The 16,563-nt window shown below is 40.3% G+C and overlaps 1 protein-coding gene across 1 annotated transcript in view; it reads left to right on the top strand.

The window, feature by feature from the left end:
• The window catches only part of ALPK1 (alpha kinase 1), a 199,950-nt gene that overhangs the window by 158,698 nt on the left and 24,689 nt on the right, over positions 1 to 16,563 (top strand). Inside the window, exons 6-10 of the mRNA XM_077278906.1 lie at positions 4,374 to 4,460; positions 6,175 to 6,251; positions 6,996 to 7,091; positions 7,672 to 7,776; positions 12,164 to 14,393. Coding sequence (XP_077135021.1) covers positions 4,374 to 4,460; positions 6,175 to 6,251; positions 6,996 to 7,091; positions 7,672 to 7,776; positions 12,164 to 14,393 — 2,595 coding nt within the window. The remainder of the gene's footprint in view (positions 1 to 4,373; positions 4,461 to 6,174; positions 6,252 to 6,995; positions 7,092 to 7,671; positions 7,777 to 12,163; positions 14,394 to 16,563) is intronic.

The following is a 16,563-nucleotide window of genomic DNA, read 5'->3' as shown; positions in this document are numbered from 1 at the left end:
GCAAAATACTTAAGGGACATAGTGCGCCGGCGCATGCGCACTAATGCTTTTCGGCTTTGCCCGCAGTTGGGCAAAGCATACTGCGCGTGCGCAAGGCAAGATTGCTTTGTGCATGCGTGAACTACGGAAGAAACCGACAGAAATTCCAGAAAATATTGCGCCCAGCGGGAAAGGAAGGGGTGAATAAAAGCTGAGGAAACACCGCCCATCGGACCGGACAGAGGGCCCGCCAAATTCAGGTGACAGAGTCCCTTTAATCCTGCTATTATTGGGTTGCAGAAAACTTACCTGACCAATGAATCCATTAAGTTGATAAATAGGTCCTGGTTGGGATTTAGCCTCCATTCAGTGTACACCAATTATGCCAGAGGTGTTAGCCTCTTAGTACATAAGAATATCCCCTTTAAAAGCATAGATTCATTTAGTGATGTCGAGGGCAGATATGTGGGAGTTCGATACATAATATCCCATTTTGAGTACATCATTGCCGTGGTATATGTACCTCCTCCATACTCCTACTAATACCTCCTAAACTAATGTTTCCCACAAGAAAATACTAGTGAAACTTGCGGAGTGGCCAGTTATCTCCCCCATAATTATGGGTGCCTTAAATAATATCTGTAATCCTTCTAAGGATTGGCATTTCTATATAGCTGTGAGACCGGGTGCATGTCTCCAGAAGCACGAGCTGGGCAATAATGTACTGGGCACTACAACGTACTGGACACTACAATGTACGAGCACTATAATAGCAGATTTGCAATTTTTACTCAGCAACATACACTGCTGTTTTTTCTAGAAAACACCCATGGAGTCAAATCATCATTACACCTTTAGATAAGTTCTCAAAGTGGTGTAATTTCCAAAATGGGTATTCTGGGGGTATTTTGCATTTCTAGCACTTGGGGGCTCTGTATATGGAGTCTACAAACTATTCTAGGAAAATCTGCGCCCTAGGAGGCAAATTGCCCTCTGTCCCTCCCGAGTCTCACCGTGCGGCTAAGCAGTATTGTACTGCCACATATTGAGTAATTTCACATTCAGCAGAAATTGTTTGACAAATTTTTACCCCCAAAAAATGTAAAATCTGGGCTAAATCAACATTTTTGTGGTAAAAATATAATTATTTTTTTTTTTACTGCCCAATGGTATAAAATTCTGTGACACACCCATGTTGTCAATATGACCACTGCACCTTTGGATTAAATCATTGAGAGAAGTAGTTTATAAAATGGGGTCCCTTAAAGGGGGTTCTGCTGATCTGTCACCTCAGGGGCTTTCCTAGTGGGTCATAGTATCCGCAAACCATAACAGTAAAATCTGCATTAAACTATGGCTTTCCTTCCCTTCTGAGTTTTGCACTGTGCTTCAAAAGTATTTCCCAATTACATTGAAGATGAAGTCTCTCAGCATGATAATGATCGAATGCACACCGCCAGGGCAACGAAGGAGTGGCTTCGTAAGAAGCATATGAAGGTCCTGGAGTGGCCTAGCCAGTCTCAAAATCTCAACCCTATAGAAAACCTTTGGAGGGAGTTGAAAGTCCGTGTTGCCTGCGACAGGCCCAAAACATCACTGCTCTAGAGGAGATCTGCATGGAGGAATGGGCCAACATACCACCAACAGTGTGTGCCAACCTTGTGAAGACTTACAGAAAACGTTTGACCTCTGTCATTGCCAACAAAGGATATATACCAAAATATTGAGATGAACTTTTGTTAATGACTAATTACTTATTTTCCACCAAAATTTGCAAAATAAATCTTTCCAAATCAGACAAGATGATTTTCTGGATTTGTTTTCTCATTTTGACTCTCATGGTTGTGTTCTACCTATGATGTCAATTACAGGCCTCTCTCATCTTTTTAAGTCGGAGAACTTGCACAATTGGTGGCTGACTAGATACTTTTTTTCCCCATTGTATGTAAAGCACTATGGAATATGATAGCATTATGTATAGGCAAACATAACAAATAATCCTTGTTCCTCTCAGCCCCAAGTCTTATGTCTTGGGTCTGATGGGAGATATTGGAGGTTCCTCTCCACAGTACTCTTGGCTATAGCTAAGGTACAATATCACACCAGGAAGACCATTTCCAAATATTGGCTGGCGAGATGTCCTACCTCGATAGTGAAGTAGTTCAGTGCTTAAATGGTACAATCCTAATGGAGAAAAAAGTTTCTATTAAAAGGGGAGCGACTGTCAAATTCAGAAAATAATGGGGAGATTGGATAAGATGCCCTGCAGTAGTGTCTGATGTGCTAGTTTCGGATGTGCTTTTCAACTTATTAGTGTTGGAATATATGAGGCTAAATTACATAATAAGTTATTGATTTAAAGCTCTTATATTCAGTGGGTACGGAAAGTATTCAGACCCCTTTAAATTTTTCACGCTGTGTTTCATTGCAGCCATTTGGTAAAATCAAAAAAGTTCATTTTTTTCTCATTAATGTACACTGTGCACCCCATCTTGTCTGAAAAGAAAAAAGAAATGTAGTAATTTTTGCAAATTTATTAAAAAAGAAAAACTGAAATATCACATGGTCATAAATAAGTATTCAGACCCTTTGCTCAGTATTGAGTAGAAGCGCCCTTTTGAGCTAGTACAGCCATGAGTCTTCTTGGGAATGATGCAACAAGTTTTTGACACCTAGATTTGGGAATCCCCTGCCATTCTTCCTCGCAGATCCTCTCCAGTTCCGTCAGATTGGATGGTGAACGTTAGTGAACAGCCATTTTCAGGTCTCTCCAGAGACCCTCAATTGGGTTTAGGGCTGGGCCAGTCCAGAATGGTCACAGAGTTGTTCTGAAGCCGCTCCTTTGTTATTTTAGCTGTGTGCTTATGGTTATTGTCTTGTTGGAAGGTGAACCTTCGGCCAAGTCTGAGGTCCAGAGCACTCTGAAAGAGGTTTTCATCCAGGATATCTCTGTTCTTGGCCGCATTAATGTTTCCTTCAATGACAACCAGTCCTATCCCTACAGCTGAAAAACTACCCATAGCATGATGCTGCCACCACCATGTTTTTCTCTGTTGGGATTATATTGGGCAGGTGATGAGCAGTGCCTGGTTTTCTCCACACATACCGCTTAGAATTATCACCAAAAAGGTGTTTCTCCATCTCATCAGACCAGAGAATCTTCCTTCTCATAGTCTGGGAGACCTTCATGTGTTTTTTAGCAAACTCTATGCGGGCTTTCATATGTCTTGCACTGAAGAGAGGCTTCCGTTGGGCCACTCTGCCATAAAGCCACGACTGAAGGAGGGCTGCAGTGATAGTTGTCTTTGTGGAACTTTCTCCAATCTCCCTACTTCATCTCTGAAGCTCAGCCACAGTGATCTTGGGGTTCTTCATTACTTCTCTCACCAAGGCTCTAAACCCACGATTGCTCAGTTTGGCTGGATGGCCAGGTCTAGGAAGACTTCTTGTGGTCCCAAACTTCTTCCACTTAAGGATTATAGAGGACACTGTGCTCTCAGGAACCTTGAGTACTGCAGAAATTCTGTTGTAACCTTGGCCAGATCTGTGCCTTGCCACAATTCTGTCTCTGAGCTCCTTGGCCAGTTCCTTTGACCTCATGATTATCATTTGGTCTGATATGAACTGTGAGCTGTTAGATCTTATATAGACAGGTGTGTGCATTTCCAAATCAAGTCCTATCAGTTTAATTAAACACAGCTGGACTCCAATGAAGGAGTAGAACCATCTCAAGGAGGATCACAAGGAAATAGACAGCATGTGACTTAAATATGAGTGTCTGAGCAAAGGGTCTGAATACTTATGACCATGTGATATTTCAGGTTTTTTGTTTAATTTGCAAAAATTTCTACATTTCTGTGTTTTTTTTAGTCAAAATGGGTTGGAGTGTACATTAATGTGAAAAAAATTATTATTTTTTTTAATTTACCAAATGGCTGCAATTAAGCAAAGAGTGAAAAATTTAAAGGGGTCTGAATACTTACCCACTGTAAGTAGAGTCAAAATGTGTTATTTATTTTGGTCTATATAGGTGAAGTACTCCAAGAAATGAGAGTGGAGGGTTTGATGAGGGGTGCCGTGAGTTAATGGAGTTGAGATTGTACTTGTATGAACAGTGGTCATGTATGACAGCAATGTATTTGTTGACAATGTATATCCTGCGCTTGTAACTGTTGTACTGTTCTGAAGTCTGTAATGTTAACTGCTTCAATAACAGTTTTCTTGATTAAAAAATAAAAAACTTACATTGGTGGTGGGAGGGGATCTATCATGGCTCCATTGCACTCACGCTGTTCGGCGCATAAAAGTGCCCTATTGTTGGGTATATACAACACCCATACCTAATTGTTTACATATTTTCATGTTTTATTTTTAATTTTACCTTCAATAAACAGGTACTTGGAAATATTCTGAAGAGAGTGATCGACTTCTGGTTCAATCTGTTTGCATACAGATACGAGGACAAATCCTGCAGAAATTAGGTGAAGAATTACTTCAGAATCAAAAAAATATTGTTACAGATTGACATTGAATAAATACTCTTTAGCTACAAACATTTGAAGCTGCCTTACTTTTGTTTTGTGTAATAGATATTTATTGTAATATTTTAGTTTTTTCTACTTGGATTGTTATTTTCCTATTTTATTTGCTTTAAAAAAAACATGATATGAGAATTTAAAAAAATAGTCTTGTTTATAAAGAAAAACGAAACCCCAAGATTGAAAGGGGTGAGGTCATGTGAAGGGAATGAAAATGAATGAATGAAGACTAGTATGGTGTGCATGAATCTGATAGGAAGAAGTTAAATTATTATTTTTCAAAAGGTTATCTTTCTGTTGGCCATCATTAATCTCAAAATCCTGCTTTTAATAAGAGTCTTCAATGAAGGGATACTATTTATTTGACTCCGATTACCTTCATAGGATATTTTGACAGACAACACATTTACCCCTTTTTTATTTTAACCAGCTTCATTATATAAACTTCACTAAGACAACGTTCTATGATTTAGAGTACAGAATTTTAAGTTTTGAATTCAATGTTATATTTTGAGTCCCTGACCTTTGTGTTCCATTTTACATCAGACATGTCAAAAGCAAGTACGGTATGTTTTATTATCCAGTAAAATATGCTTAGAAAATGGAAAATTTGAAAGCTTGCTTGATATCGTTATTGTTATGGTATAACTATACATATAACCCAAGATAAAGTACGTCCCAGTCCCCAGTCAACTTTAACAAGTTGTACCATTTCTTAATATTTGGTGAATTGTGCAAATGTTCTGCAGTTTTTCTTTTATTCATAACCCATTTCTTACACTTCTAAAAAAAAAAAAAGAAATTCTACTTCAGTTGAAATAAAATGTGACGACGCTGAGCTTAATTCACTGTACATCTAAGGCTACTTTGACACATCAGGTTTTTGCCGTCAGGCACAATCCGGTGAGTTTTGAAAAACCGATTGCGGTATTTTTACACTGAGAATGCCCCGTAGCTTCGTTTTCCATTCTGGAGTCTCTCTCTCGCAAAAAAAAATGATGTGTGAAAGTAGCCTAACCCAAGCATTACTCAACAATCCCTTCTAAAGCATTGTTGAAATTTTCAGGGTTTCATGAGTGTTTGAGTGCTATGGTCATTAATAGGCTCCATTTACTAATCTGCTTGGCTCATTTTATAATAACTAGAAGTATAAACCCATTGTTTTAGCTCTTAAAGGATTGTCCAGATAAAACAAGTTATCACCTATTTGCAGTGATTGAATCAGGGAATTTGTATCCTAGACAGGAACTTTTATCCCCATTTCAAAATGGCATGGCAGGTTGGACACCCAACCACCACTTCATTTATTCCCTATGAGACTACTAGACAAATCCTGATGCAGCACTCATCAGCCCTATAGGGAATGTGTGGGGCAGAGGTGAAGCATACCCATTGCTGCTCCATTTTAACGGGATAAACGTTCCCCATTCTGCCGATCAGTGCGGGACAAGTGGTTGGACCCCCATCGATCCACAAATTACAACCTGTCCACTGGATAGTTGATGACTTGTCTTAATTTTACAAGCCGTGTAATTGGCAATATATAAGTGCTTGATTTATACATACCGTACTTTCCAGTATTGAAATGTATAGACCTATGTATGTATTTGTATTATTTGTATGGGAGTAATTAGAATATGCTTCTTGTGGATTGCAGGCATGTGGTATGAAGCAGCCGAGCTGATCTGGACCTCTATTGTTGGCTTTTTTGAACTCCCCATACCTGACAAAAAGGTAGTTCTTGCTGCATTATATTTAGATGTTCAGGCTAGTGGTCCCGTGATTGATGCTCTTGTAAACAGTGAAGTCAGACTTTCTATCATGCTACAACATCTGAAAGGGGGGAGCAGCTTGGTGCGTTCTGTCCACGTCTATAATCCTTTCCTATTATTTAAAAGCTAAAGTTATAGCTTTCAAGCGGGGCACAAAGGCAAATGTTTAATGACAGGACAGTCTCAGGTGCAATCATACGGTTGTTTGCTCTATCTCTGATAATGAGATGCAAGGAGGAAGTTTTAGCTTGCTAAGTAATCTGTCTAATTACTGTTTTAAGTAATTGATCAATTATTATAGTCTCAAAAAGATGAAGCAGAAGGAAAGCACAAGGAAAGTCTAATCCTTCCCTTTGCAGTGACAGTATAAAACCCATCCCTGCTTGAATCTGAAGACAATAATGTACTCAGTGACCACTTGTTCTTACTTTTTTATGTGCCTGCTATACATTATTTATATGGTCACATCAAATATTGATTTGATTTAGATTTCTCCTTTGTTCATTCACTTTTCATTTTCTTAATTGTTAAAAAAAAACTATTAAAGATTCAATTTTATAATTAATTTTGACTTTGCAACATTTTTTCCACACTTGTCTAAAACTTTTAGATTGTACTATATATTTTTTACTGATTTGTCACTGACAAATTAATCATTTTCATTCTTTAGTTGGTCTCACTGTTTAGTTATATCCTTTATTTTAAGGGAATTGCAACATCTCTTGGAATCTTAGCTGACATATTTATATCGATGAGTGAGGAAGACTACCAGAGGTTCAAAAATAGTACCCATGTGGGACTGGTAAGTGTTATATTATACATTTGACTTCTTATAATCTGAGATGTTTTACTGTGTTGCAACGTTGCTTTGACAATTTTCGATTTTTATCTGCAGTACCTGTAATATCAAACTATTAATTTCTAATTGTATATTTAAATGTTATAAGGGTTGACTGGCCGTAGGCTTTTCACTGCAGACTTGTGAATGCTCACATCATGTGCGCTGTGAGGACTCTCTGGTGTGAGTACTGGAAGTGAGCAGTCATGTGAACACAAGTATGCAATTTGCAAACTTCTGGCCACATTCCAACTAGACATGTCCAGCTTCGTTCAGTACACTTGCATTGAACGAGGCCACGGAAGTCTAGTTGGCACATAATCGCATGTATGCAACTTGCATACTCACCGTCATGCACTTGCCGCTTCCGATGCCGACATTGGAGAATACTTGCTGCTCGCAGAGCGTGCGATGTGAGGATTTACAATTCTACAGTCACACAGAGTGAATGCAGACTTGTAGCCTAAGGCCTGACCCCTCTAACTCTTGTTTAACATTTGGGGGTTACGCAGACCTAACAGAACATGTATATTTTTATTGACAGACTTTATTAGAAGAGTACGGACATAGATTACTGTCTGCAGCAGAAGCATGTAAACTGGCAGCAACCTTTAGTCTATACACACCACTGTTTGTCCTTACTAACCTGGTAAGTGATCACTAATTTAAATAAAAAATGTTTGGTTGTTGTTTGTCCTTAACTTAAAGAAATATTTGCACAAAAAAAAAAGAGCATGAACCGCACCTCCAAAAATCATACGTTGATCTAAAGCAGCTAGGCAAAAATTTATATAACTGAACATGAGGTTCATAGTTAAACATTCTGATCAGACTGTATGAAGCCCACTGCCACATCACGGCAAACCTTGTAGTGGGTCCTACCGCCCTAACGGAGCGGAGCCATGCACCGACCACCGTCACAGTGGCAATGCACCAGCAAAGCAGATGGCCCGATGCCCCACAGCACCCATGCTGCAAGACTGAGCCCCCATGACTCCAGACCGTGCCACCCCACCAGCACAAAACCACAGCAACAATGGCCCCCACACAGCACCCACAAATGAAAGGAGTAATGAAACTCACCTTCCCCCAGCTCTTTAGTGAGAGCAATAATGGGCTAGACCCCTTACTTCGCAGTCTCCTGCTAATTAAAATCACATGTGCCAAAAGGGAGGAGTGCTGGTCCAAGAAAGGGAAAAGAACATGCTTTGTACAAAAAAGAAAAAAAAAGAGCATGAACCGCACCTCCAAAAATCATTCGTTGATCTAAAGCCGCAGTGGGCTTCATACTGTCTGATCAGAATGTTAAACTAAAAACCTCATGTTCAGTTATATATATTTTTGCCTAGCGGCATTAGATCATTTTTCACAGGTGATTATAATTAGCAGGAGACTAAGGGGTCTAGCCCATTTTTGCTCTCACTGGAGAGCTGGAAGAAGGTGAGTTTCAGTGCTCCTTTCATTTTGATGTGGGTGCTGTGTGGCGGCCATTGTTGCTGTGGTTTTTTGCTGGTGGGGCGGCGCGGTCTGGAGTCATGGGTCTCAGTCTTTGCAGCATGGGTGCTGTGCGGCACCAGGCCATCTGCCTTGCTGGTGCATTGCTGCTGTGGCGGTGGTCGGCGCACGGCTCCGCTCCATTAGGGTAGTAGGACCCACTACGAGGTTTGCCGTGACGTGGCAGTGGGCTTCATACAGTCTGATCAGAATGTTAAACTAAGAACCTCATGTTCAGTATATTTTTGCCTAGCGGCATTAGATCATTGTATGATTTTTGGAGGTGCTGTCCGTTCTCTTTTTTTCAGCTTAAAGAAATATTTTCCTGTTTAATATAGCTAATAATTACATACTGGCTTTCATATAATTGCTAGAATTACAGGAGAAGGTGCTCACCTATACCATTGCATAGCCATCACTGGCAAACATTTAGGCATAGCGGCCCATTTAAAAAAAAACTATATCAAAAGCGACCCTTTGTATGAGAAAGGGGCTATGGATATGTTTAATGTGTATGCTGAGAGCTTTTACCTGTGTATGCGATAAACATAGGCCTCAGACACAATGTGCACAGAGCCCTAACCTATTTACGCTCTATGACTATGGTTATGTCACAAGTAAGTCATGAGCACAGGAGCCACACAATAAACAGCATGAAAATGTGGCATGAAAATGTGAAAACTGCATCAGATCTACTTTTTTCCAATGCTTCTTCCGTCTTACCCACATCCCCAAATAAAAATAAACAGTATGTCTCTAAAAAATATAACTAATCCTGTAGAAAAGTTGTCTCTTGGAATGCAGCAATATAAATTGCATATAATTTTTTCATGAAGCATGCTATTATTGTGCGAGAGTAGGAAAACGTAAAAAAAAAATGTACATATTTGCTATTTCCTTAATGGTGCAGCCCATAAAATAGAAGTAACATACCGTATATACTCCTATATAAGCCGAGGCACCTAATTTTGCCACAAAAAAACTGGGCAAACTTATTGACTCAAGTATAAGCCAGGTATGCATTGTCCTTTCATCTCTGTCTTTGTATGCATGGCTTCCCATCCCTGTCCTTGTATGCATGGCTCCCTCTCTCTGTCCTTGTTTGCATGGCTCCCCATCCCCGTCCTTGTATGCATGGCTCCCCGTCCCTGTCCTTGTATGCATGGCTCCCCGTCCCTGTCCTTGTATGCATGGCTCCCCGTCCCTGTCCTTGTATGTATGGCTCCCTGTCCTTGTATGCATGGCTCCCCGTCCCTGTCCTTGTATGCATGGCTCCCTGTCCTGGTATGCATGGCTCCCCATCCCTGTCCTTGTATGCATGGCTCCCTGTCCCTGTCCTTGTATGCATGGCTCCCTGTCCTTGTATGCATGGCTCCCCGTCCCTGTCCTTGTATGCATGGTTTCCTACTTATCTTCCCTGCGCGCTCTCACTGCATCTTGTTCCGGCCAGCAGCTCTTCCGGCCGAGCGATCACGTGTCCTGCTCATTAAGGTAATGAATATTCACTCCATGCCTGTGGGAGTGGAGAGGGGTGAATATTCATTACCTTAATGAGTGAGCACCCGTTAGAGCACAGCCGCTGCTGGAAGCTGGTGGCTGTAACTGTGTGAGCTATAATAGAAGTGAATATTAACTGCCAGCGCAGTGAATATTAATTTCTCTTTAGCAGCGGGCCCAGGCTTTAGCCACAGCCGCCGGCTTTTGCCTCTGTGACCCACTGCTCCGCCGCTCCCCCTCCCCTGCTGTCTTTCTGGGACAATGACTCATGTATACGCCGAGGGGGATGTTTTCAGCACAAAAAAGTGCTGAAAAACTCGGCTTATACACGACTATATACAGTAATAGGCTGCTCTGTAAAAGTTCATCACAATATTTTAGTATCCCAGATGGTGCTGCATTTTGCCCTCACACATCTACATTAACCGAAAAATATAAAGTGTTAAGACTCCTAGAATGCAACAATGATATAAAAAAACAAGCAAAAATCTTTTAAAAGACCCTAAATAGACCAATCCTAAAGGGATGAATGAAATTCAGTTGAGGAACAGTATGAGGTTTGCTGCACTACTGACCATACTTTCTATATGGCAACTACAAGGCATTTATGGCAGGAGAACAAAAAGACTAGGCATATCATGGTAAACTTCAACATGTCCAATGTTTCTTTCTCCTTTTTGCCATTGGGGAAAAGTTGGGATGAAGTTGGTTTGTTTGGCCTAACAAGTGATTTTTTTGTGAAAGTACCGTATTTTTCTGACCATAAGACGCACTTTTTTCCCTCCAAATTTGGGAGGAAAGTGTGGGTGCTTCTTATGGTAGGGATGTAGCATGTGGGGAGGGGGGCAGCAGTGAGTGGGATTGCACTGTTATCCCACTTCAGGAGGCCGAAAAATGTCCCCACTGCCGGGAATCAGCTGCTGGGGAAACCATGTGGTCCCGATGATTAAGTGCAGTGAATATTCATTAGCTGCTCCCCGCCCACCTATCTGCACTTAAGCAGGGACACACATGGTTTCCTCAGCGCTGATTCCTGCAGCAGCTGGGGAGATCCATGTGTCCGGGGGAGGAGGAGGCAGCAGCAGCAGGGTCCGGGGGAGAGGAGATACCTTCCTGGGCTGGAGCTGAGTGCTGTGCAGTGTGCACAAGGAGGACCTGTGATGATGTCAGAAGTGGGCGGGCTGGAGCATCACATGACAGCACAGAGCCCTCCCTCTTCTTGACATCATCACAGGTCCTTCAGACTCCAACACTAGAATCTGCTGGCTTCCATTACCTGTGCTGTGGAAAGGCAACAAGAGGGAGGGCTCTGTGTGCAGTCATGAGATGCTTTTACCTCACCACAGTGTGGCTGGCTGCCACAATTAAGAGGTTAGTCTTTCCAAAACACAATAAAGCACTCTGCCACTCCTTTGGTGAACTATAACTCCCAGCATGTCATAGGATCTGCAGGACATGCTGGGAGTTATAGTTCTCCCATGGGATTTTAAAGCAGCACTCCAGTGTTATTTTGCAGTGCTGGAGTGGTGCTTTCAATATAAGCCCTGTGCCCCCATTCTTATACTCACCCTCCAGCATCTTCATATAGTACTTCACAGACACCACACTGGACCCGCAGCTTCCAACATAATAACATACTATTATATATAATAACACCACATATAATAGTATGTTATTAAATATTTTACCACATTTTTTTGCTTCAAATATTTTTTTCCCTATTTTCCACCTCTAAAACCTGGGTGCGCCTTATTAGTCCGGTGCGTGTTATAGTCCGAAAAATACGGTACTTTGAATGGGTAAAAGAAGATGAAACTACTACAAATACTTTGTATGTTTTTAGCTTTGGGGTTATATTTTAGACATCATAATTTACAAAGTATGATATCTGTCACTAAAAGATCTAATACATAAAAGTAGTCATAATAGTTTCCTTGATTATATTTTAAGAGATTTCAATTCATATGCATCACAGCACTGTATATTTCAAGTTACCTAAACCCAATGACCTAACATTATTTTGTATTTTTTTTTTTATTTGGCAGAACATTCGTGGGACATGTTTATTATCATATAGTTTGTCAAAAGAGTGTCCAATTGAGAAAAGGTCTCTTTATCTGTCTGAAGCTAAGGAATCATTCCAAATTGGTCTTCTTAGCAAAAAGAGAGGAGACCGAGTGATAAGTAAGCAGGAGCTCCACAGCTTTGTCAAGGCAGCCTTTTGTCTTGTTAATGTGCACAAGTGGCTTGACTGCAAAGCTCCCATAAATCAAGACGTGAACGAGCTCTGTAAAGAAGCCATGGAGAAACTTGTGAAATATAATATATTGCCAGATAAACGAGATAAAGTAGACTTATCCATTGATATCATGTCTCTTGTAAGCTCCATTAAAGAACACTTAGATGTACAACCGTTCCAAACCTCAGAAGACAATTGTTATGTTCCTGACAGCTATAAGGATTGTGTGACAAAAAATCTCTTTACTGGAAAAGTCAGTTTTACAAAGTTGTTGGATGTGTACTCTCATCATCACAATTCTGTATGTGAAGTGTTTGAGGTTACATGTAAGCAGCATATCACCACAGAGGGATTAAGATCAGGTGCTTGTGTCACCGCCTTAAAGACTAGTGATACCATAAGCACAATAGACAACATGTCCAGCCACACGGATGAAAAAAGTGATCGATCAGATGAGACATCAGCCAGAAGAAGAAAATTGGTACGGTCAGATGCAGTACGTCACTCTGATAGTATTAGACGGAAATTAAGTAGGTCATTCAATAGTAATCAAAGCTCAAGTTTGTCGAATTCATCTTTTAGTTGGGAATTCATACCAGAGCAAAAGGAAAAAGAAGATAGTAGTAATGCAGAGAAAGTGGACTGTGTATGTTCGTTAGATAACCTTGTTGAGCACATCCATGGAGATGACAAAAACCTTGACGTAAATTTTAAGGGGCTCTCGGTTCAAGAAATGAATAACTCTGCTAAGCAGTCTGACTGTTCCTCATATAAGGAACCAGAAGAGTCGTTTTCAAATGATTTATCTAATCCAGACCCCAAAACTGGGAAAATTGACAGAAACCTTTCACTAGCAACAGTTTCCAAAAATTTGGTGGCTGCTGAATCAAATAATGCAGACACCGATCAGTCTTCAGATGATGAAGGCTATGAGTTTCTTGAGCATATTTCAGAGTCATCATTTTTACCAAATGTCAATAAGACAGGTGGCATAGCAGGAACACACTGTGTGTCTAAGAGTGGTGTTACAGACGAATGGCTGCAAAATATGGCTGACTTTACTACTGCAACAGTGGATACTGCAGATGATATGTGCTTTGGAATCAATGCGAGTCTACCAAGCGGTAATGCAGGGCAAACATTATTGCATGGAGTTGACCTACAAGCCGAAACAGAAGATGGTACAGATAATGCCATGACTAAAATGCATGAGAATAATTTAACACGTCTACATCCATCAAGATGTCATAAAGGACACATAGTAATTCATGGAACTGATATTAAAGCTGAAGCAGAAGATACTACTGATAACAGAGACCCAGGTGGCTTTGTAGGACAAACATTTTCTCTTGGAGTTGAAGGAGAGACTGAAACAAAAGATGATACAAAGGATATACCTGTTGAAATATCCAAAAACACAGTAAATTCTATAGCACTAGTAGGTGGAATTGAAGAACAAAGGTTGTTTCATGGAATTGACATAGAAACTGAAACCAAAGATACTGCTGATGACGCCCACATTGAAATATCATTCCCGTCAAGATGTAGGTCTACTATTAGCCATTATACATCTGACTCGAGTTCTGAAGATAAGTTGGAACTGCAATTCCTTAATCAACAATATTCTGTGGAAACTTCAACTGATAGAACATCTTTACCTCGCCAAACTAGTAGATTAAATTTGTCTTCTTCAAGAAGTCGCCAAGCACACTTGGTGGATAATATTGATCCATGTGAGAGCACAGAAGAAGGGAATGATAAGTCAAGTCTGGGTTTTAGCAGCAGCCATGGATCTAGCTCTTGGAGTAAAATAAGTCAGTTTTCTGGATCTTTTTCTGAATCCAATTCATTTCTGAGTTCAAGTGCAAGTTCCTTTGGTATGTTATCAGGTCTGAACACTGAGCAGATACAACAAGATCGTTTTTTAGATAACATCTTTTATGAAGAACTTCTTTCTGGAGTAAATCATTCTTGGCTGCTGGAGAGGCTAGAACGTACAGGTGTATTTAGCTTCAATCATTCACAAAAGACACAAAGTAAGTATAAAGTAATGTGATATTACTGTATACGTGTTTGGCAATATCACAACCTCTTTTTAAATACTTTAGTGCCCCAGATAAAGTAAAAAGCAAAACATATACTTCCAATACTGGTACCATTCCTGCATTGGGGCTATGTCTTCCAGCAGTCACGTGACTATATAGCGTGTGTGCTGCAGGCTATAGGCAGCCACTGATAGACTGCAGCCTTTATAGTTCTTTCAGAGGGAAGTAAGTATTTTTTATTTTATTTATTGGAGACACTTTATCGGGGATTCTCCAGTAGCTATACCTTTTGTTTTACTTATTTATTTTAATCCTTTTTTTAGCACCACCATATTCTACAGTACTTTACGGAGATTATCGTCACTGTCCCCTTTGGGGGTCAGTATGTGACTTATTATGCATGGATGACTTTACAGTTTTTATCAATTGGCCTGACCATTGTTATGGATTTTGCAAGATTATAGTCAAGCATACCTAGATGTTTGGGGTAGTTCTTCTCTTAGAACACTCTGCTCCTTTACGTTTGGCAGGTTTTCTGGTTGTTGCATTTTGTATATTGATAAATTTAATATTATACTTTTTTTTTTCTTCAATCTAATCTGAGATTGTTACACATAGTAGAATTCACTATGGCTGCCTAACAAGCACCACAGGCCTTTCTATGTGCTTGTCAGGCTAGTGTAGCACTGAATTATCCAAATTCCAATACTTATACTTGAAGGGAATCTGTCAGTAGGATGAACCCTCTTAAACCTTCTATATGGGCATGTAGCTAATAGGAAACTGAATAACATGATACCTTGATATCTGCAATCTGATGTCTTATTCCAAGGAAATTCTTTTTTTCTTCTTAAATTTAACCCCTTAACGACCACAGGTATTTTTGGTTTTGCATTTTCACTTTTTTCTCCCCTTCTTCCCAGAGCCATATCTTTTTATTTTTTTTGTCAAAATAGCCATGTGAGGACTTGTTTTTTGCGGGACGACTTGTACTTTTGAACGACACCCTTGGTTTTACCATGCCGTATACTGGAAAATGGGAAAAAAATTCAAAGTGCTGTGAAATTGTAAAAAAAAGTGCAATCCCACAATTATTGTGTTTTGCTTTTTTACTAGGTTCACTAAATGCTAAAACTGACTTTCCATTTTCCGATACCCACAGCGTGTCCATTTTTCGTGATCTGGGGTTGGGTGAGGGCTTATTGTTTGCGTGCCGAGCTGTCGTTTTTAATGATACCATTTTGGTGCAGATACATTCTTTTTATCGTCCGTTATTGCATTTTAGTGCAATGTTGCAGCGACTAAAAAACATAATTCTGCGTTTTAATTTTTTTCTCGTTACGCCGTTTAGTGATTGGGTTAATTTTTTTTATATTGATAGATCGGGCGATTCTGAACCCGGCAATACTAAATATTCATATGTTTGATTTTCTTTTATTGTTTAATTTTTAATGTGGCAAAAGGTGGGTGATTTGAATTTTTATATTTTTTTATTTTTTTAATATTTTTTTTAAACTTTTTTTTTTAATTTTGGCATGCTTTAATAGTCTCCATGGGAGACGAGAAGCTGCCATAACCCGATCGGCTCTGCTACATTCAAACGATGATCAGCCTGTATGTAGCTGAACTGCTCACTGGCTGTGAGCGCCGACCACCGGGCGGTGCTAATAGCAATCCGGTGGTCGGCGCTCATAGCCATCTGGTAGTGACAACCATAGAAGTCTGCTGCAGGCCTCTGGTTGTCATGCCAACCAATCAGCGACCCGCTTTCATGTGACACGGGCGCTTGCAGGAAACCTGTGTTAAATGTTGCTGTCAAAGTTTCACAGCGGCATTTAACAGCCATGGGTGGATCGCAGTTAGAGGCACATGTCACCTGTTCAAAACAGCTGACATGTGCCGGAAAAGATGTGGGCTCAGCGCAGGAGCCCACATCAAAAGGAAGGAGTCCGACATCGGTGTACTATTAAGCCCGATGTCGGAAAGGGGTTAAATGAACTGTTCAGGACTATGGTCCGGACACATGTCTGCATGAGAATCTGCCTCCAGAGCTTATTGTACATGAAGGGGGTTACCAGTGTGATGTGTAATGGCCGCTCTCTGCTCTGTATATATTGAGAGAAAAAAGGTAGGCCTTATAAATGGGAGTCACCACTAGTAT

Source organism: Ranitomeya variabilis, chromosome 1 (assembly GCF_051348905.1).
Source record: "Ranitomeya variabilis isolate aRanVar5 chromosome 1, aRanVar5.hap1, whole genome shotgun sequence".
NCBI lineage: Eukaryota > Metazoa > Chordata > Amphibia > Anura > Dendrobatidae > Ranitomeya > Ranitomeya variabilis.
This window is presented reverse-complemented; position numbering and strand designations above follow the sequence as displayed.